This window comes from Lynx rufus, unplaced genomic scaffold (genome assembly GCF_022079265.1).
Source record: "Lynx rufus isolate CCGP_SWC_20201006 ecotype Redwood Valley unplaced genomic scaffold, mLynRuf1.p SCAF_2, whole genome shotgun sequence".
Classification (NCBI taxonomy): domain Eukaryota; kingdom Metazoa; phylum Chordata; class Mammalia; order Carnivora; family Felidae; genus Lynx; species Lynx rufus.
The window spans coordinates 22,004,411-22,027,453 of record NW_025814834.1 but is presented as its reverse complement, the minus strand read 5'-3'; the positions used below and the strand labels follow the sequence as shown (position 1 = coordinate 22,027,453).

Below are 23,043 nucleotides of genomic sequence, written 5' to 3'. Positions count from 1 at the left end.
TCTATCTCATACTGGGTATCTCTGGGAAGAATATTAAAGCAAACGCAAAACTTAGAAGTCCCCTGAATCCAGCACACAGGCTCACCTGAGTCCAGAAAATCCAACTCTCTAAATGGGGCAAGAAAGCCTGAATTAAATTTGCAAGTGGCCCATGGTATCAGTTAACCACCTTTTCTGGGACCCAGACATTTGTACAGTACCATGGAGATGGCTAAGGGATTCTCCTCTATGATGCTGATGAAGTAGATTCTACCTCAGTGGCATTTATAGGTCCCTGTTTTGGAATGGAATTCAATAAAAGAAATATCTCAGACTCAAAATGTTAAATTTAAGATACTGGAAGGGAAACTAGGCCCAGAGTAGATTTTACGTCTTCTCAGACATGTCTACCAACAGTTACATTTGTGAAATGCCACATTTATAGATATCATCATAATGGTAGAATTTATGCGCTCATACTGGATGTCTATTTCCTGTGAGTGGGGAAGATTACCTGTGTAGGTGGTATCCATGTGCACCATGGTAAATTTTGTCTATAAAAAGAACTGCTTTCAGGGAAGCCACATATGGCAAGTCCTAGAAAGAAAATTCTGACATTCTTTTTTGCTTCTAAGGGTTAGTTAAACTTTTTATATTTTTTCCCTTTTGTCCCCAGAATGATCACACAGGTATATAGTGACACCTGGAAAGAAGATGTGAGATGTGCTCTAGGCCAATCCTGATCCCAGCTTCAGAAGACATTCATTATTGACTTTTAATTATAAATAAGGACACTGTATGGCAGTGAGGCCCCCCGCAGTGACCTGACACAGCTTTCCTTCCTGGCTACCCCCAAGCTGATGTCATTCACAGGAAAATCTTAATTTTTTTCACTGTTTTCTTCAATTTCATTCTAACGTTCATTCTTTCAGGGCTGTCCGTGCTGCAGATACAATCCCTACCTGCCCATGTTTAAAATGGACATCTTTTCTAAGTGGACCACTAACCAATCCAACAATCTATACCAGTTAAGACGTTAAAATTTTTATATGTCTTAATATGTTCCTCTGCCCTAGGATATTTTTATATGCTTAGGAGGGACTCTGGAGATACAATATATATCCGAACCAGTACCTATCCAGAAGCTGTTAAAGGCACTATGACAGGCAGATGAGGAAATGTCTTAGTGAGTAGATGTGTATAAGAAACATATAGAGTATGAGGGAGATAACAGCACAGTATCTTCCAGGTGACACTACACAGATTATGTTCTACCTAGTCCTAGTCCTGAAACAAGTTGATTAATTTGGCAGCACTACAAGGGAAGTTATAAATTTTTCCATCACTATTTGCCTATTCTTCTAAGCTATGGAAGGGCCTCTATTTATTTCTCTCTTTCATTAAATTCTGGGATTCTTTCTCTATGGCCTAACTCAAACACAGCTTCCTCCAGTCTGGTATCCACCACTCTATCTGCCCTTAATGATCACACCCTTAAGGCCTCCGGAGAACCCTCCTGACATTGCCCTACCCAAACCTCTCTCTATTACAATCATATATATATCTCCAAGATATATTCCAATATATCTTCCTAGATCCATATTCCTCAGGCAAAAACAATGTCTTCAAGTACCTGTTGTAACTATTCCCCTTTTGTTGTCTCATGTTCTGGGCCCAGTGAGACCCAAACAAACGCTCATCACATTTACCATGTAATATGGTAATTTACCTATTTGCCTGTCTCGCTCTTTCTCTCACTTGATTGTAAGTTTGTGTAGAGCATAGGATGTGCCTTATTCACGTTCATATCTGCAGTGAATTGCATCATCTCCGGCATGTGGTACGTATTCAATACATTCTTACTCAATAAATTAATAATTTTGCCTGCATGGCAGCTAAGATATCCCCCCACTTTGCTTTTTGAGAAATAAAATTTTAACCCTTTATTTTAACATGAACAAATGATTCTAAAATGATTACAACATAGCTATAAATTGCTCTGAAATTAATACAATGTGAAACCCATACATCTCACATCATCTGTACAGTCAAATGAGGACACATATCTGTTCTACTTCCACTTACCTTATATTCCCAATGATATCTTTAGGTCAATTTCTAAACACAACCATATTTTTTGGTACTAAACAAAAGCCTTGGCACTTTAAAATTATCCCTGAATAAGATACGATTAACTATGTTAAAAGTTCTGTAAAAGCCATTCAATAGGAGCAGAGGTATGAGTTGGAAACCACAGGTCATAGAAGCGTGTTGGCATGACAGAGATAGGGAGCAAATCCATAGAAGCAATTCTCCCACATGATTTTTAGGAATGCTGAATCACTTCTCCAGATAATGACCCTGTGAGCCCTGGAGGATGATCTTCACATTCACCAGCTGTGTGAGCAATGGCACAGACAGGGGCCCCCACTGTTCTGATATATTCTTAGAGGCAGTGCAGAGGGAGGAAGGACCACAAGGGTAAGTCCCATGATGTTGAATCATCTGTTATACAAATGAGCAGGGGAACCATAAATGTAATGTTTCTTTTTCCAGACAGCTACTTAGAGTTGATGCTGAGTATAGTATTGGATTTTTATTTTAAAGCACATCATCCTAAAGATAATGCCTAAAAAAGTATGAATTTAATAACAGAGGGCTGGTGCCAGTGCAAAAACCTCAAACTACCTGGCGACTGGCCAGCAAGCAGTGACTGCAGTGTGATCACTACTTTCAGAAGAGCATTCTATTCAAGTAAATATGGCGGGCGTCTTTTGATGAGGCCAAAGATGGCATTTTCTTCCCTTCACTTACAAAACAGAAAAAGACTATTTTGTTCCCTTAATGATGCTATGCTGGTGAATCTTCCTTTACCAAAGGGAAGCAATTTAGTGGAACCGCTTACCCAGTAGCCATGCCCCAGTTTCACTGCACGGCTGTATAAACCATAAAAGTTAATAGCATGGTGGGAAATATCATTAATGCAATTTTATTATTGTACATAATTTTCTAAATTAAGTTCCAATTATGTGGTAGTTTAGAGAAAATACTGAATATACAGCAATATACAGTTTGAGCCAGACTAAGTACCTGGGGGCTAGAATAAAACAAAAAAAGCAGATATGTCCATCTGCCTAGAGAATCATCAACAAAGGATAAAATAAAGCTGGACTTTAATCCTAGTTCTAAAACCAACTAAGTGGCTCATCTCAGGCAACTCTATGAGTGTGGCTCTATATGATATCACACAGAAAAATACTCTTTTTTAGGAAGGTATATTTATATAGTCTTAGATATTGTTCACAATTTCTCTCATTGTAACTTACTTCTTCATGAAAAAAAAAAAAGGTATAAAGTTGATAGCCCCAGGAGAGCTGCAATTCATTTTGTAAATAAGGGACATTAATTTTTCCCATGTCCTCTCTAACCCTTGCTTCATGAAATGTCTATCGCAGGTACAACCCCTTCATGAAGATCAACCTGATTATCCCACCTGAAAGCTCTCTCTACTTTAAATATGGAGTGTCTTCCTTCAACATCTTTCTGGTACTTTTCATTGCACTCTCTCCCATTATAATGATGGGTTTAATATATTCCTTCCCCTATTAGAACATGGGCATGGATCATGCTTCATTAACCACTCACATGGGGACACACAGACCATCTGTGAACTAGTTGAACAACCAAGATGCCATGCTTCCATCCTTCCTCTACTCTGTTTACTAAGAGGGCATAGGCTCTAGTTAGCTTTTGGTCTCCCCATAGAGATAAGGCAACTAGTGTTAGGTGAGGTATGCACTTAGAACACACTGGCTTCATACACAATATGTCATGTCATCTCCCTGCTTACCAATTTCCAATGGCTTCTCATTATACTAAAAAAAAGATGCAAATCCCTTCCCTTTTTCTACATGTTCGATTCTGCATGTACATGTTTTCTGCATTTCTCTTCGACATATCCCCAACCCCTTGTATCATCTCTCACTATGTTTTACAAATATTAGCCAACTTTCTGTTCCTCTAAATGGTCAGGCTTATCCCCACCTGAGGATTCTTTGCTGTTTCTCTGCCTGGAATACTCTCTTCATATGCCGTTGCTGGTCTCTTCCTGTCTTTGCTGGTCTCTACCCAAATGCCACCTGTTAGCAGAGGCCTTCTCTTGCCACCCTATTCACTTCCCACCTTTCAACTTCTAGCTTATAACCTGCTTTCTTTTCTTGCTAGCACAATTGTTATTATCATTAATTATGCTATTTATTTATTTATTTATTTATTTATTTATTTATTCGATTGCTCATTTTTTTGCTTGCTTTTCCATTAGGATGCAAGTAACATACAGGATTTGTCTGATTCATTCTGTATCACAGTGCCTAGAATGATGTCTAGCACACAGAAATTTCTCAGTCATTATTTCTTGAATAAATTAATAGATGAATGAACATCATCATGTTTTAAGCATCAAGACTCATTAAATTATTGAACTAACAAAACCAATGTGAATTAACAACTCAACAATTGTGTGTTCTGAGTCATTTCCCATGGCAATTCTTGATATATTTTATGCTAAACAACTTGCAGTTGCTCTCTCTTAAAGTATCACCCATATTATCTGATGACCAAAATCATGATGATAATGTTCATACAGATATGATGTTAGATACCAAGGAATTTAAATTAAAATTTCAGAACCAAATATCTCTGAGTAGGGATAAATACAATCTTTCTTTGAAAAACACTTCAAAATAATTTGTACCAGAATTATCTCATGGTTGACTCAGATTACAACTTTGTTTTCAGTTCTACAGACAGGTGGGCTCCTGGAGTCTCTTTAGGTTTAGAATCCCAAGAGAGAATATTGGGATTATAAATAGTCATGTTGTAAATGGTCTAGATTTCTTACCTTTATTCTTCAGCTGCCTCTCACACCATAAAACAGGACACACATGAGCCTCAATTAAAGGGTTTTATTGAATTAAGGATGCTTTCAACTTTATTACTTTGATTTCTAGACTTTTAATTTCCTGCATTTGCATCTCCTGGTTTCTGTTGTATCTAGAAGTACCATATGGAGTAGTATAAATATGTCATTCTTCCAGGAGATAATGCCCCTAAATTGCCCTATATATGAAGCTTGTGATCAAATCTTAGGGCAATGTGTCACTGACAAATTGTCACTGACAAAACTTTGAGGGAAGTTAAGGAGGGCCTTGGCCACCCATCTTAGAAAGCAAAGTTTGGGTAACTCATTCAAAGTAGATTATGCTTACTCCCACATAAACATGGTAATACAAGCGTGTACTCAACTTGTTTGTTCATATTTAGATCACCACATTTGCAGATATAGAAAATAAAGTCATATATATAAACCCTGGTTGTCCTGGATATTTCATAAGGAGATAAGATCTGATCTTTCAAAACAACTGAACACACTTGGGAAGTGCCCCTACCTGTCTTTAAATAGTGCATCATTAATTCCTTTCCTACGAAGCAGATCTTGTGGCCCATACGGTGTGTCTTTGCATTTAGAGTCTGTGTCACAGAGTAGGGTTTGCAGGAACGGGAAGAAGCCAGTACTAGGAAGGTTTCGAGGTGCAAGGTAACCTGAAATTAAAAAATAAAACAAAGCAAAAAACAATAATTACATCACTATGGCATTTGCCTGGGAAGGGAAAGAAGTGTAGTAACTCTGTTTTGTGAAATTACCTTCTGGATTATGACTGTCTGGGTCTACTATGTATCCAAAAGTGTAAAAATACATGTTGCCTTACAAATTTATTTTACTGGGACTTATTCTAAGGAAATAGCTGGAAGAATGTCTGCTAGAGTATTTTAAAAATAGATCACAGTATACCCATATGATAAAACACAATGTAGCTAATAAAAAGTTTGTCAAATAATACACAAAATGTTTGTATCTTGCCAATTAAAATGAGTAGATCAGAAAATAACATGGACAGAATAGTTGTAACCTCGAAAAAATATATAATTATATGTATTCTTAAAAATATGGAGGGATTTCCCGGGTGGTATATTTCACATGATTTTTATTTATCTTCTTTTAACTCTATAGTAACTATTTTTTCTCACAGTGTACATATCTTTTTTGTGATCAAAGTCATTATAAATGCAGCCAATCTTCCAGACACTAGGAAGTATTTGTGGTTTAGCATAACAGCTAATTTAATTATCCTATACACACAATATTTTTTCCTATTTAAAAATCCAATAATAATGGAATAAATAAATATCCCTAATATTAAGGTAACAGAAAACAAGAACTGTAAGAGTAAAGGGTTTTTGTAATCTTTAACATTTGCTTTATAAAATATGATGATAGCATACACATGTCAAGAAATAAGCAAACTGCAAACCACAAATCTTTCTGCAATTAGGTCTAATATCAAAACACTAGGTTGCTCTTTTGGGGGGAATATGGAGACAATGAATTACCAAAAAAAGCAGGTTTCAAAACTATAAGAGTAATTCCAAACTGAAGACTAAAAAGCAAAACCTTAACTTCCTCATGAATCCATCAAAAAGGGTGTCAGTACAAGTATGTTTTCATTAAACATAAAAAGAAAGAGGAAAAGCTACAAAAAATAGTACGAGCAACTGGGCTAAGTATGCATCAATATATTAGCAGAGAGAATAATAAATAGAAATTTGATCTAAGTAACTTAATACAGCTCTACATACAGAAAATTGGAAATAAAAGGGAATGGGTCATATGAAAGTTGGCCAGAGGTAAAGAGGGAAAAAAAAGAAGAGAGACTGGAAGATGTTGCTCTGTTGACTTTGAAGATGAAGAAGAAACCAAAAGCCAGGGAAAGCAGGTGACCTCTAGATGCTAGATAAGGCAAAGACACAAAGTCTCCTTGAGCCCCCAGAAGGAATGAAGCCCTGCCAACACCTTAGTTTTTAACCCACTAAGACTAAATTTTAGACTTCTGATCTCCAGAACAATAAAATAATAAGTTGGTGGAGGTTTTTTAAAACTGAAGTATCGTTGACATACAGTATTACATTAGGTTCAGGTATACACCATGGTGATTAAACATTTATATACACTATGAAATGATCACCATGGTAAGTCTAGTTAGCATCTGTCACCACACAAAGTTGTTGTATCATTGACTATATTTCCTATACTGCACTTTACATCCCCATGACTTATATATTTTATAACTGGAAGTTAGCACCTCTTAATCCCCTTCTCCTATTTTGCCCATGTCCCAACCCCACCTCAAATAAGTTGGTGGTGTGTTTAAGCCATTAAGTTTGTGGTGATTCTTTACAGCAGCCGTAGGAAACTAATCCATGAAATAACACTGGTATGAATCAAAGTTTTGGAAACTCAGAAGAAATTGGAGAGAACTTAAATCCACCAAAGTATTCACCACTACCTTCTAAGCAGCATCTCTTTCTGACACCGGAAAGAGCTGTGTCTCTCCTAACATTAAACCCAAGTGAATCTGGAGTGAACCTTCAATGCTTTCATTGTAGCACAATTCCCTGAATGAGCTAGAGAGTAGCAGTCAAACTGCCTGTTAACTTTTCACATCACCCCTCTACATCAAAATTCTACCACAGTGGACACGTAGAGCAAGACCTTGGAAAAGCTGCAGTGAAACTTCACCATTAACAGCGATCGACCCTGTTACACAGATCCCAACAGCAGCCACTCTCTCCGAGTGTGGGTCTGCAAATGGTTTTATTCCTATCTGATCTCAAACACGTGCAGTGGATCCTTTGAATGGAAAGCAGACGGCAGGGCAACGGGAGCAGATGACTGCTTCGCTGTATGCCATTTATCAAGGTGATGGTGTGGCTGAGCTGGACAGTGCTGGAAACAACAGTTCGTGAGAAGCCAGATCACAACAGGAAGAGAAGGAAAAAATAGGAAAGGACATCATGGGAAGAAGATCTGAAAAGAGGTGGCACATGACGTCCAGTTTTAGTTTCTCTGGCATTGATCATAACCTTCAAATATTAGAGGAATTTGGAAGCATTTAAACCCACAACATTCCTCACTGTGATTACTATAGATATACTTTATAGAAAAATTCATCCCAGAGGTTCTTTAAAAACTTTTTAAAGGCCCCCACGTGTCCAAAGTGCAGTTTGATCATACTTCACACAGACTTTTTGATAACATATTTAACCTGTTATAATGGGTTCATGCAAATCAGGAATTGGTTTAAGTGTATACACATTTTAGTTAACACAGTGCCATGCGCAGAATGGACTGCTTGTATTATTTATTTTGCCATTACCTTTTAACTCGGAACCATACCCTCATTAAGATAAGGAAGGGTCTGTTGCAGCAACTGATTTATTTAAGCATCCACTTATTCACCATAATAAGGTAGGCATGTGACATATATTTATGTCATTTATCCTTCTTTGACACCCATTATATAGTTTCTCATACACATCAACGTCTCACATAATCTGGAGATCCTCTAAAACTAACAAGTCAGAATTAAATATAATTAAAATTGAGTATTTTTCTTATGGGTAAAAATGGATTTTTTTCCTGTCTCCTTACCATTTCGGTTACGTGTGTGCAAGAAGGTAACCACACAGAGCAAAGGTGGAATGAACCAGCACACGTGTTAAAGAGCTGCTAATTCTAAATTGAACTCAATTCTATTCTGAAGGTGTCTCTGGCACTTTCAGGTTCCAAAATTATGTTTCTCTTTATATCTGTAAATGCCAGGATGCGGGAAAAAGAGAAACATTTCTCTATCCCTCACAGAACTTTTGTGCAGCAAACACAGAGCATGAAAAATTAGGGCTAATAACTGGCTACTCACATTCACAGCTAGGGTATAGATTTAAGGACACAAGTAGAGGAAGGTTATAACTATGCAAACCACAGCACCACTTATAAGTCAATAAATAAATAAGTAAGTAAGTAAGTAAGTAAGCAAGTAAGTAAAACAGATCTAAGTGTTTGGGGATGGAGGGCTTAGGCAGGATAAATTCCTTGGTATTATAAGCCCCAAAGGTCTCACACTTAGGACAACATTTATGACTATCTCCAGGAGAAAACCTATCAATGAACTTGCAATTCCATGGAGAAATTGGAGCCAGAAGACTCCGGCATAGTCTAGGAGTGAGGTTGGTGAGTGGTCAACAAGATCTCAATTCACTTATAGTTTCGTTTCTCAGGGGCTCCACGCAGAGGCAGTGAGGTGGGGAGAGGTTATTCTCATAAAATGGATGCAGTCAACATTATCAACACAGTCCAATAATAATATTGACAGATCCCAATGTTATTTCAGGGAGTTGAATCGACCAAACTACAAAACATTTTTAGGAACAAACCACCAAATAGCTAAGTTTTAACTAAATCAGATTCAGTTTTTGTTGTTTTAAGAATAAAACTTGCATTATAAAAAGATCCAGTTCAAGATCCACTTAAGAAAAAAAAAAAAGAGGGGCTCCTGGGTGGCTCAGTCAATTAAGCATCCGACTTTGGCTCAGGTCATGATCTTGCAGTTCACCGGTTTGAGTGTGCTGACAGCTCAGAGTCTAGAGCCTGCTTCGGAATCTCCCTCTCTCTCTGCCCCTCCCCTGCTCACTCTCCCTCTCTCTCTTAAAAATAAATAAACATTAAAAAATTTTTAAATAAAAAATAAAAAATAAAAGAATTTTAAAAAATTGTGATATCAACCCATACATCTATGTTTATCTAAAAAGGGGATCAAGTTTGGTTTTCCCTTCCTTTCTTCACAAAATTCCTTATTCAGAACAACATTAGTGTGATATAAGGTAACGATTCGAGCAGTGGTTCTCAAAGTGCAGTTCCTGGACCAACAGCATCAGCATCACCTGGAAACTTACTAGAAATAAAAACTTGAGATCTCACCTTAGATCTACTTAATCAGAAACTCTGGGGATAAGGTTCAGCGATCCTTCTTTTAACATGCCCTCTACGTAATTCTGATGCACAACACTACAATTTGCCAACAGTATAGACTACAAACTTTTCCAGAAGGGTCAGATAGTGAATATTTTTAGCTGTAAGACATAACTGTCTCCATCACAATTACTAAACTCTTGTCATTGTAGACTAGAAGCAGCCATAGACAGTGTGTACATTAATGAGCCTGATTGTATTCCAATAAAGTTTTACTTATTTAAAAAAAAAAAAAGAGGCAACAGACTGGATTTGGCCCACAGGCTCTAGTTTGCTGACCCCTGGGGGATGACAGCTTACACTTGTCCTTCTCCCTCTCCTGCCTTGCTCACTTCTTATTTTCACATCTTCCCCATCCTTCTTTTTCTCTTCCTTCATCTCATCTAATTTACTTAATATCCCTCAATATCCCCTTTCCTCCATTTCTTAATCTTTTGTTCTTTCCTTCCCACTGACCACCCCCTCTTTGGACTCAATTTCCAACTCTTCTCTCTTTTTCTCCAGCTACTCCCTTCACCTACTGCTGTATCTCTTTACTGACTGGTACAGCCAAGAATGCCCATTTCCCTCAATATCTTCCCTTACTTCTTTTCCCCCTTTTTTTTTTTTACCTCCACAGAAGGGTTTTCACCCACTTCCATTATAAATTCAGGACCACACTGCTTGTTGGCTCTATCCACAGAAGTGCTGTTTTCTATTTATTGTATTAGTTAAGAAAGAAATGTCACAGTCTTTTCAATAATGAAGCTACTTCCATTTGACATCATTAGGCTTAGGAAGCATTCTGTAGGCTACCTTGGTGACATTTGTAAATATTATAATAATGGTAGATATTGGAGAACTTCCACTGTGCTTCTTTGTGTTTTCCTCAAGCAGGTCAGAACCCAACCTAGATGGTATTTTGTGTTTCCAGGTGAAAGGAATTTGGTCTTTACCCCCCGTAAAGAGATGAATGATGAATCTTGGAAGGAAATTCTGACTTTTTAAAATATGAAGTTATTCATTTGGGGTGTTCTATTTTTCTTAACTTTTTACATACAGGGTCACATTAGCAGAATACTTATTAGGCTTTTTGACCAATTAAATGATAAGTCTCCTCAAGAAACACCACAACAAGAAATTCTCATCATGATAAGAATACCAAATGAGACAAGTGTATCTAGATACAACACCTATAAACAATCAAATAACCAGGTAAGAATAAAGAAAACATGGGAAAGGAAAGGAATCTCAGAAGTATGTTTGTAATAATTAAAGTAAACCTTTTTATTCTTCCTGTAGTTTTTCAGCAAATTTGTTCTCAGTAGCATTTTAAAAGACATAATTAAAATTATAAATGACATAAACCTGGCTTTTTAAATTATTTTATGACATTAAGTCAAGAATGCAAAGCATTGTCCTTGTTCTTTATGCATTTTCCATTTGGGGCAAGAGCTGTTCCCTGAGGGAAGATGTCTTGTTCCCTCAACCATCATCAGGTAAACTCAAATACACTGGCTCTTCCTGATTCTAGTCTCTCTGAATAGGGCTTTTTTTTTTTTTTTAAATCTTTGTGGCCCAGAGAGACTTTAGCCTAGGATTAAATACTTATATGACTTTGAATCTTCAGGTAGAGTCACTAACTCAATAAAAATGCACTTTTTGAGAGACTAGATAAAGAATAAGCTACTTGAAAGAAAGAAAAATCCTTACATAGTTATAGCACAAAGCTTGACACGGTGCAAGCAATTATTAACTATACGAATGAATGAATAAATGAAAGAATGAGTGAATTCCTGAAGGTCACAGGAAAACTGCATGATTGAGGACTTTAACATAATATACATTTATCTTTATTATTTAAGGGCAAAATTTCAAATTTTATCCCATATTATGAGTTCAATGGATAAACCATGGATACAATAAGTTCAATTAATAGTAAGTACAATGGATAATATTGCATTATATCCCTTATAAAATGGATAAATATTGATAAAACCAGTAACATTTATTGTTATAAGCTCTTTAGATCTCAGTTTCTTTGAAAATCTAGCTATTACACATTGGCATCTATAATATCAACCACTGAAATTATTATTCATAAAAAGAATCCATCCATCATTTATTCAGTGTAAATTTACTGAACAGACACTGTGTGTCTGGCCCGGAGTAAGGTGCCAAGTATAGTTCATTCTTCTATCTTTTTAAATAAGAGATATTACTTAAATGTTTTAAAAATATATCTCCAGGGGCGCCTGGGTGGCTCAGTCAGTTAAGTGTCCAACTCTTGGTTTCACCTCAGGTCATGATCTCAGAGTTTGTGGGTTCAAGCCCCACATTGGGTGGGCTCTGTGCTGACAGTGCAGTGCCTGCTTGGGATTCTCTCTCTGCACCCCGCCCTGCTCACTCTCTCTGTCTGTCCCTTCTCAAAAATAAATAAACTTAAAAAAAATAATTAAAAAAATATATACCTCCAGGTTGTGTGTGTGTGTGTGTGTGTGTGTGTGTGTGCGAGAGAGAGACAGAGAGAGAGAGGGAAGAGAGAGAGAAAGAGAGACAGAAAGAAACAGAGAGAGTATCTGTTTTCAAAGGTCATCACACTTTTATTATATAAAAATGCCTATAGGAGTCATTTGTTTTCCTAAATTGCCAGAAATATTATGTATAAAAATAGCATATATTTGAAAATAAGTAGTAAAACATTGGTAAGAAAATAACTTCATGTTTTTTGGAAAAATTAAACAATCGTTTTATATAAGTCCCATGGCAATCCGAGAGGATAAGCAGGGCAAGCCTTATACCCATTTTGCAGATAATCTCAGAGAGATCAAGCAATTTGCTTATGGTCACATGAAAAGCTAAGTAGCAGAGATGGACCCAAAACTGCGTGATATATGATGATAATGAAAGCAACATTCTGTTCAGTTAAGTTTCAGTATATGTTGGAGGGAGCAGATTGAGAATTTGAAAAACAGGTACCACTTCTGGTTTTGATGTTGATTCACTAAATCACCAGGTGTAAATTAACCTCTCCATGTCTCTATTTCCACATCTACCAAATGGAGGATAATGGGCCTTGCCACCGCACAAGGCACAAGGAAGATTAATTAGATAAAGCTTGTGTAAGGCAATAGGAACACACTGAAGAGGGAAGGCCACATGGAATCCTGAGTTACTATTGCTCATCAGATTGCTGTTGTGACATTTGTCTAATTTACTGTGCAGTGACCAGGTCTCTCATCTCTGTGTCTTGAACCAATGAATGGTTAGGAGTATTGCATAATGTGTTTCTCTCCCTAGTAATTCATAATATGTACCTGTATCGACTGGAGCAGTGCTTCAATTACTGCCTGCTCACTGGGTGTGGTGCCATGATACATTCTTCCTAATTCTCCCCAGGCAAGTCTTGCTTCATCATACAAGTGTTTTTCCAAGTTCAAATCCACTGGCAAAAAGCTAGACTGTTTCTGGCAGTGAGAGCTGAGGGAAGATCCTTAATCCTTAAAAGCAGTGGGTAAGAAGTTCTTACACTCAAAAGGTTGCCACAGAGAACAAGAACAAACTTTGGGTCATTTGAGATGGTGTCCCACATGCTGGGATCTTTCCCACATTCCTCAGAGTTGTCTCTAACTACCACAGTCAACAGGTTTTGAAATGTACAAAAGTGTTCCAAGGAAGATAATTTGGGGACTCTGGGCTATGACATGCAGGTGCCATAGGAAGTGAGAAAGATTCTTGCCATTTTTATATATTTGGCATATTACTATCACTATTTTTTAAGAAAAAGGGATGTGGCACTTTGGACTTGGAACCTTGCTATCTCTTTGGATGTTACCTATTTGATTCTAACATACACAGTTGAACTGATGGCCAGAACAAAGGGCTCCATAGCCCACATTCCTTAGTTTCTAGAAGAGAACATGCCTCCTTCCTTTCTGAAGGTTAAGGAGACCCTGTTGGGTGATGGGTTCCAAAGATCATGGTTTGATTTATTTAAACAGTAAACAAAATGATTCCACTCAAGGCTAGGAAACATAACTGTAACACATACATACCAGATAATAAATTCCCACATGGATTGAATCAGAGTTCAAAAATACTCACTAACATTATTAAAAATATTCTCACATGGCAAGGAATGTTGAGTTCAATGGCTCTTCTTGAGTGAGCTGGGTCCATTTGTCTTATTAAACAGAACTAACAGTAACCAATTGAGACTTGTCTTTCAGTAACAAAGATTCACAACTGCATTTTTAAAAATCTTCCTTGCCATGGCCACTTGCAAACAGAATCCTGGCAACTGTTTTATTTCCTTCTAAATCTAAAGTTAAAAGAAAGATGAACCCTAGATCCTTGCTCCATTGTAGAACAGTCTTCCTATAAAACCCAGTCTCCTAATACTTCTTAGATATGGCCAACCAGGAAAGTACCCTACAGTCTGTGGGCAGGGCTGATATGAAGCTGGGTCCACATAGATATGGCTGGGTTGATTGGTAATATCAAGAAGACTTGATGCCAGTGGGGTGAGAGCCACTGTCCTGCACCCCATAGGTCACAGACTCCCTTGAGACACTGCCCTCTTCCACAGATCCAGCAATATCAGTGAACACCTGGTAAAGGGTGGGGGCATTTCCTCCAGTGTCACCACATCTGTTCTGATTTGTCAGGGAAGTGTTTCACTAATTATTACCCACAGTGATATCACTCAGACATCTAGGTAGTTAACTCACAAAACCTGCTCTTGGGGATGAACTGAAGAACTGATTCTTCTCCCATCATGATGGTCTCTGACATGATGCTGGGGTTGGGGTGGGGGTGTAGGAGGTGGGAGAGCATCAGCATTTCTACAAACCAGGTTCTGGGGCCAAATGAGTTTAGGAAACTAAGCTCTATCTCCTATTCTGGGAAATCCAGAATACATTTGCATACTAAAGAGTCTGAGAGGTTTTGCAGTAAGAAACCTGAATAACTTTGGTTGATTCTACATTTCCACAAATGTGAGTACAGAATACTTTTCATTCTTTTTCTTCCTGTTTTTAAGATTCCTGGGGATGAACATTCCATAGGGCACACTTTGGGAAACAGTGCCTTCACCCATGCTCTCACAAATTCCCAACTGAAAAGGAATCTTGAACTGGAAATTTACTTATTTATTTTTTCCTCAGGAGGGAACTTTTTACATAAGGAAATAGCTTGGCTTTGAGTCTTACTTGTAAGACTAGGACTTACTTGTAAACTCCCACCTCACTAACTTGGCTTAAATATAGTAATTCAGCAAGCACCTAGTGTTTATTTGTGAAAGTCCATTACAATTGTGCAACGCTATTTGTGGGAGTCGTTCAGCAAAACTTGTCTAAGACATTGCTTGGGGAAGGGAATTTCATTCCAGAAGGATTTGGGGAAGCTTATAAAAGTACACACTCTATAATGGGAAAACATAAGGTAATGAAGAAATCAGAATGAGAGCAAACAAGTATAGGAAAGAATAAAGCCAGCACAATAATAAGTGCCAAAGGTATGTGTGTTATTAGAGGCTGGATGCAAATTTGAATCTGAGTGTCCTAAGGAACTACAGAAACAATCATTTAGAGTGTCCAAAAATAAAATAAAACTAAATATATGTATTGGGAGAAACACAGCTTTTCCTATATAGAGAAAAATAATGGTTGTCAGGCCCCAAGAGCTTCAGTGGGTCTTAGTGTATTTGCTCCCACCCAGAAAAGGAGCACCAATAAAAGTGATCACCATCCCAGTGACCCATCTTGAATGGGAAGTGTGTGACCTGTCCTGAAGGTATTTTCCCTAGGAGGCAAGAAGAGTAGGGAGAAACTGAGTTGTTGTTCTCCCTTTACCAATGTAAAGAGGTCCACTGCCAAGTCAGGGCACCATGATCATGGGATGGTATACAAAATATTGAGCAATACAGTGTTCTACAAAGTTGTTTGGGAGTTAGCCAGAAAAACATCCTCTTTAACTTGTCTCCCAAATATTTGCCTTTTTAGTAACTGGGCTAAGTTATGAGTTGTTTCCAGGAGCTACATATTGGCAGAAATTATAGGAATTACTCTAGTGAGTGAAGCACCAGGCAGCAGGAGCAAGAGTTAAAAAGCATCCTTCTAATCCTAGCTTTGCAAATGATTTATTATGCAACCACGACCCTCTACCTTGAGTCATTTCACTTATGCAGGAAACATAAATCTGGACTGCCCATCCATCACAACTATTACAAGTAGAAGACTCTCCTGTAAAAGGAGATTTAGCCAGGTTGAAGTATTAAGCACTTATCATAAGATGAAAATTATGTTTGGAAATTAAAATGTGATCTCAGTAACCCATTAAGAGTAATGATATGGAGAAAAGAATTTCAGTAATTACCCCTATAAAGGTATGTTACTAACAACTATTTTTTTCATTTGGAAATCTGACTCAGTTATCACAGAGAATTATATGTGTTGTAGAGTAAAAATAAAAGCCAGTGAAATACATTGCTGGGATCATTGTGTAGAAAAAAAAAAAAAAGAAAGTCCTATAAACACAGGGGCTTATAAATGTCTTTAATTCAACAGATGGTCTATTCGCTTGGGAAGAAAAGGGTCTAGTTTGGGATCCTATCACTCCTCAACAGCTCATATAGTATTTACGCCTTGGTATTCATATTCTGTCTATTTACAAATGATACGTGTGACAACCTGCCAGTGGAAAATGTATGTCACAACCTTTTCTTTCAAGTAGCGCTGTTGACAGGTAGCAACCTCATCTTCTTGTCAGACTTGACTTTCTCCTAAACCAAACATTTTCTTACCAAGACCTCTGCCAATCACAAAGAGACAATTTAAGTGACCTGTGGCTTGCTCTGTAACCAGAACATATTACTGGCCTTCTCTCTCCCTCCACATAGAACCACTTTTCATCAAAGCTACTCATTAGGAAAACAGAAAGAACAAAAGAAGGAAAGAAAATAGAGAAAAATCCCTGAGGGGCATTTTCCTCAATTGTAGAGAAAAAAAATGCAAATATAGCATTAGTATTTTCTGGGTTTTTTTTCTAAGAAAAAAAAATGTTCTTTTTTTTCTAAAAGGGAAATATTTCAAAAAAATACAAATAGAAAACTCCAGATTCCATTTGCCTATTGGATTGGCAAAAGTTTAAAAAGTCTGACAATAACAAGTGTTGGAAAGGATATGCAGCAGTGGGGATTGCCATCCCATAGCGGGGAAAAGATAAGTTAGTAAAGTTGCTGTGGAATGTATTTGACCATATTCAACAAAGTTTAAAATGTGAATAGCTATAGGTATATGCCCCAAAGACATGTGCACACATGCACAAAGAGACATATTTAAAACAATCACCACAGTACTATTGGAAATAACTGAAAAATAACCTAGGTGCTCATCCAAAGACCATGGATAAATAGATTGTGATATACCTATGCATATAGTATGTATACTCCATGAACTCACTGAAGCTGCATAAATCAGTGGAGATAAACTGACAAAATGCCATGCTTAACAATAACATAGTGGTCAGTCTAAAAAACATGATGCAAAAGGATGCCAGGTTGGGGTACTATTTCTATAAAGTTTAGAAACCTGTGGTCAAAGGTGCAAATTTCCAGCTATAAGATAAATAAGTCCTGGGCACTTAACATATAGCATGGTGACTATGGTTAACAATACTGTATTTTATATTTGAAAAGTGCAAAGTGAATGGATCTTAAAAGTTCTCATCATGAGAAAAAAAATTGGTAACCATATTAAGTAATGGATATTAGCTGAACTTACTGGTATTGTTTCACAATATATACACATATCAAATCATTATGTTGTATATCTGAAACATGTTATATGTCAATTATATCTCAATAAAACTGGGAAAAAGTCAGTTATACTAGAAGACATAAAAAGTAAAAGAAGAAGATAAAGAACCACTTGATAAACTACATAGCAAAGAAATTATCAAAAGCATCGTTCTGCAAAAAATCATAGAATTAGCCCTGATTTCCTCACAGCACCCATTTCAGAACAAACCTCTATTTCCTAGGTCCCACCTCAAGTTATTACCCAAAGTGCAACTCCTATAATAGGCTCCTTCAAACACCCTCTTACAGAGACACTCCACAGTTCCTCACAGGGGGCACTCTCCCTAGCTGCACGGAGTAATAAACACAACTTATTTAACACCAGAAACAAAACTGAATAAAATCCAAGGGGCATCTGGGTGGCTCAGTCATTTAAGCATCTGACTCTTCATTTCTGCTCAGGTCATGATCTAAGGGTTCATGAGTTCAAGCCCCGCATCAGGCTCTGTGCTGTCATCCCTGCTTGGAATTCTGTGTCTCCCTCTCTCTCTGTCCCTCCTCTGCTCACTCTCTCTCTCAAAAGTAAATAAACATTAAGCAAATTTTGAAATCACAGAATTTTTTTTAAAACCAGCAGTATAATATTATGTAATGTAGTTAGGTAGATAAATATATAGTAAAAATTAAAAAACAAGCATGGGAATGTTATACACCAAATAAATGATAATGATGTCCTTCAGGAAGGGAAGGATGGATGCAGGCAGGCAGGAGAGAAATCAATCTGAGTGGTTTACACAGGGGCCTCACTGCTACTTTAATGTTTGATTTGTTTTATACAAACAAAACAATTCTGAAAGAAATACGGCTAAAAAATGTGAGGGTTTGATAAAGTTAGGTAGTGGATACATGAATGTTTGTGCTGTTTTTATGATTGTCAATGTGTTTGAAATAGCACACACTGTTCTTTTTAAAGATAATACAGATCTTCCTCTACTTATGATGGGGCTACATCCCTACAAGCCCATCCTAAGTTGGGCTTTTGTTCTTTCTGTTTTCCTAAGTTGAAAATATAATAAGTCAACAATGCATTGAATACAGCTAGCCAGCAAACATCATTGCTTGGCCTATTTTGAAATAAATTGTTGAGTATGTCATGCAATTTATTGAATACTGTACTGAAAGTGAAAACCAGAACGGTTGTATGGGTACAGAATAGTTAAGTGTATCGGTTGTTTACCCTCGTGATGCGTGGCTTACAGGGAGCTGTGGCAGGCTGCTGGTGCCCGGCACCATGAGACAGGATCCTATGGCATATTGCTAGCCTGGGAAAAAGGTCAAAATTTAAAATTCGAAGTATGGTTTCTACTGAATGCATATTGCTTTCACACTATCGTAAAGGTGAAAAATCATTAAGTCAAATCTTCGTAAGTTGAGAACTGTCTTTATACTGGAATTACATTAAACTTTACGAAGTTTTAGTTACTGAAATATCAGAGAAAGTTCATTATAATGTAATCTAACCTACAAGCCAGTCCAAGAATAGCTTTATAACAATACTCTCTGGATCGATAAATTCCATTCACTTTAAAAAAATTTTTTTTTTCTATTTGAGAGAGAGAGAGAGAGAGAGAGAGAAAGCACAAGGAGGGAGAGGGGCAGAGGGAGAAAGAGCGAGAATCCTAAGCAGGCTCCATCATGGAGCCTGACACGGGGCTCGATCCCCTGACCCTGGGATCATGACCTTAGTCAAAATTGAGAGTCGGACACCTAACCAACTGAGGCACTCACCATTCATTCAGTTTTTGTAAATGTTGTAACTCAATCTATTTTTAAAAAATCCATTGTCCTCCTTGCCCATTTATTAAGATCCTAGCTGAGAGTCTCTCTTCCTGAGAGGCAGGGCTAATTCAGAACTCATTAAATGCACGACTCCAAACTATTCATTATACATTACCTCCATCTCCTCTCCATTGAGCATCATCTGCTATTGTGTTTACCCCATTACTGAGCTTAATTAAGTCCTTCAAGAGTTTCTCGTAATCTTCCAAACTTGTTGTTGGCAATATTGTACCACTTATTTGCACTGCTTCTGAATTGTTAATAAATACGTTTTTAAATTGTTTCTGGGCTTCTAAAAGTCATCACACCGTTCTGATTGTCACGCTCTCACTTTAAATATTTGCTTATTCCAACTTGTTTTTGGAACTATCCAGGATCTAACCTTTTATCCACCAGTAAGTTATGCCTCAACTTATTTAAAGGAACCTTCATTCAGAGCCTTGTGGGAAGATCACAACAAAGTGCCAATCACTGGCTTATCTAACTACAAATACTCAGTTAATTATTTCAAGGAGTTTCAGCAGGTTAAAAAGACATAAGAATGAACTGCCTGGGCAGGTTTTTTTTTTTTTTTTTTTTCCTGCTAAAGGAAAAATTTGCTCACAACTAATGTGAATTCCCAGGATCTCTCTTCTCACATTTTAAAAACAGGTTAGCCATTAGCCAGCTGGCAGCTCTTTAAAGATATTCTCACAATTAATGGTAAATGATATAGCTTTTCTAGTGGGTCAGTTTCACTCTGTAGTTTCTTCAGATTTTTTTAAATGATAACCAAGGGAAGTAGGCCCACTTCATTCCCCCAGACTGCCACACCTTTCAGGGCCAAACTCGGGTCAGTGGGCTCCATCATTGTGTAGAGGAGAGTAACACAAGATCATGGAGCAAGATTCTGAGAGAATCTGATCTAATAGACAATTCTGATTTTACCACATGCATGCTTATCAGAAAATTCTTGTTACTCAAATTTTGAGTTGTGAGTAATGTTGCCTTCAGATAAACTCTTTATTTGAAAAGTCTTACTTTATGCAGTCCTGCTGATAAATTTGCTCTTTGTTACCCTTTCTTGGGTAGATATTATTCCATCGTGTGTATCTGCATTAGCGATGCAGCATCATTACTCATCGATCAATCCACTAATGGCCACTGAACACCTTTATGGACATAACATGGAAATGTCGTTAGTGGACAAGAGAACACTAACTATCCTCACTCTTAGACTAATGAGGGAGAAAACAGGTGAGTTAACCATGTTAGTAAAACAAACCCTGGTCACCCCATCTTTATTTTGGGGCCATTAATACCTGAGAATTATATCTAACTGACACAGTAACTTCCCGACAGCTCCCATCACCACCACCCATTTCCTGTTTTGGAATTGTCCTTCCACGATTAGACAGACTTCTCTGAGGTAACAATGAAATGAAATCCTTCCCATAAATCCAATAATTAAAATAAACTGGGATAAGAATCAGCACATGAAGTGGGTGAGTAGCTTAGTACATATATTTTTTTTCTTCCTTCTTGTCTCTTTTTATGCATATTTAGTAGACTTTGTAGCAGTCTCTTTTGTGTCTGAGGCAGGCAGATGCTTTTACTCTCTTAGCCTAATGATGTGGAGAAAAGCAGAAGGATGCAAAAAGTCTCTAAGTGCTTCATCTTCATAGATAATAGACACTGAAACTGTATTCCTCACACCATCCCCTCATCCCAGCACAATATCTGGAAATGGTGAAACAAGTAGAAATCTGTGCTGTAACACACGAGAAAATCCTTCTGTAGACACTGCGGGCTTCTTTTCAGAAAAAGACCAGCAACTGCATGACATAAAGGATTAGAGCTTGAAAGTCACAACACTTTCTTCCTGGCTCTGAGACAAAGTGTAAATGAGGGGGTCTCACCAGCTATTCAACATCAAATCATCAGGGCCAGTCCTGGACAATATAGGTAAATAACAGAAATGAAACATGGAAGATATCAACTGAAGCTAGTCTCCAATTTCCAAATATCAAAATTGATGTAATGTCACTGATTTCTTACTATACTTAAAGGAACAAGTCAAGGTAAATTCCATTAATCTTCCAATACGATTTTATCTTTTCCTGATTATTGTCCCTCTGTTTTATATCATTCAAGTCAACAAAATGAGTTGCCAGCTTTTACTTGATTGCTACTAGACATGAACCAATTTCCCCCCAAGCACCAGACTCTTTAATTATTCCTTGTGGCAACACTGAAAAGCTCTTATACTGTGTTACTTAACAAAATGTTTAGAAAATTTAAATCCCAGAAACTTTAAATCCCAGGCCAGTGGCTTTCAACATTTTAAAAGGTTGATGAAATCAGGTACAATATGGGCAGTTGGGGAAACAAATTAGAGTTAGACATACCAAGAGGATTAATATCAAAATACAGGTTGGGGCTGGATGTCCCAAAGGATAAATGGATAAATGGACAACTGTAATTGATTGTATTCCTAATATGTATTCCTTTATGTGACATATACCATTTGTAAATCTCACAGCAACCCCGCAAGTTGATTTTTTTCCTGTTACATCTAGTAATTCACAGTACCCTACCTGTATTCGGAAGGCCTATTTTGTGTCTTCAGTCCCATGTCATTTTTCTTGCTTGTATATAAGAAAATGAGGTCTATTATTAACAACTTCAAGTGCAGTTTCTTAAAATTCCTTTTAAAATATAAAGTGGATACTCTCTCCTTAAGATGCAGCTAAAAGAGTCAGAAATTTACAATGATTTTATCATAGAACTAAAACATATTCCTAATTAAATTTCAAAATGCTTTAAAAATAGATATTTATCAACCTAAGAAACAACTACCCTAGATTTAAAATAGAAAAATTACTTATTGAGGCTTTTGGAAGATGGCGGCGTAGGAGGACGCTGGGCTCACCGCGCGTCCTGCTGATCACTTAGATTCCACCTACACCTGCCTAAATAACCCAGAAAACCGCCAGAGGATTAGCAGAACAGAGTCACCAGACCCAAGTGCAGACGAGAGGCCCACGGAAGAGGAGCCAAACCTCCAGCAGCGGATCTGACTCCCTCCGGCTGCCACAGGGCCCCTCCTGAAGTGGATCACCTAAGGAGAAGCGAGCTAAGCCTGCCCCCCCCGCCGCCGTGCACCTTGCCTTCCCACCCCAGCTAATACACCAGATCCCCAGCATCACAAGCCTGGCAGTGTGCAAGTAGCCCAGTCGGGCCACGCCACCCCACAGTGAATCCCGCCCCTAGGAGAGGGGAAGACAAGGCACACACCAGTCTGACTGTGGCCCCAGCGGTGGGCTGGGGGCAGACATCAGGACTGACTGCGGCCCCGCCCACCAACTCCAGTTATACACCACAGCACAGGGGAAGTGCCCTGCAGGTCCTCACCACACCAGGGACTATCCAAAATGACCAAGCGGAAGAATTCCCCCCAGAAGAATCTCCAGGAAATAACAACAGCTAATGAGCTGATCAAAAAGGATTTAAATAATATAACAGAAAGTGAATTTAGAATAAT

The 23,043-nt window shown here is 37.7% G+C and overlaps 1 protein-coding gene across 1 annotated transcript in view; it reads right to left on the bottom strand.

Moving 5' to 3' along the window:
• The window catches only part of ABCA12 (ATP binding cassette subfamily A member 12), a 185,427-nt gene that overhangs the window by 114,014 nt on the left and 48,370 nt on the right, over positions 1 to 23,043 (bottom strand). Inside the window, exon 3 of the mRNA XM_047085001.1 lies at positions 5,427 to 5,580. Coding sequence (XP_046940957.1) covers positions 5,427 to 5,580 — 154 coding nt within the window. The remainder of the gene's footprint in view (positions 1 to 5,426; positions 5,581 to 23,043) is intronic.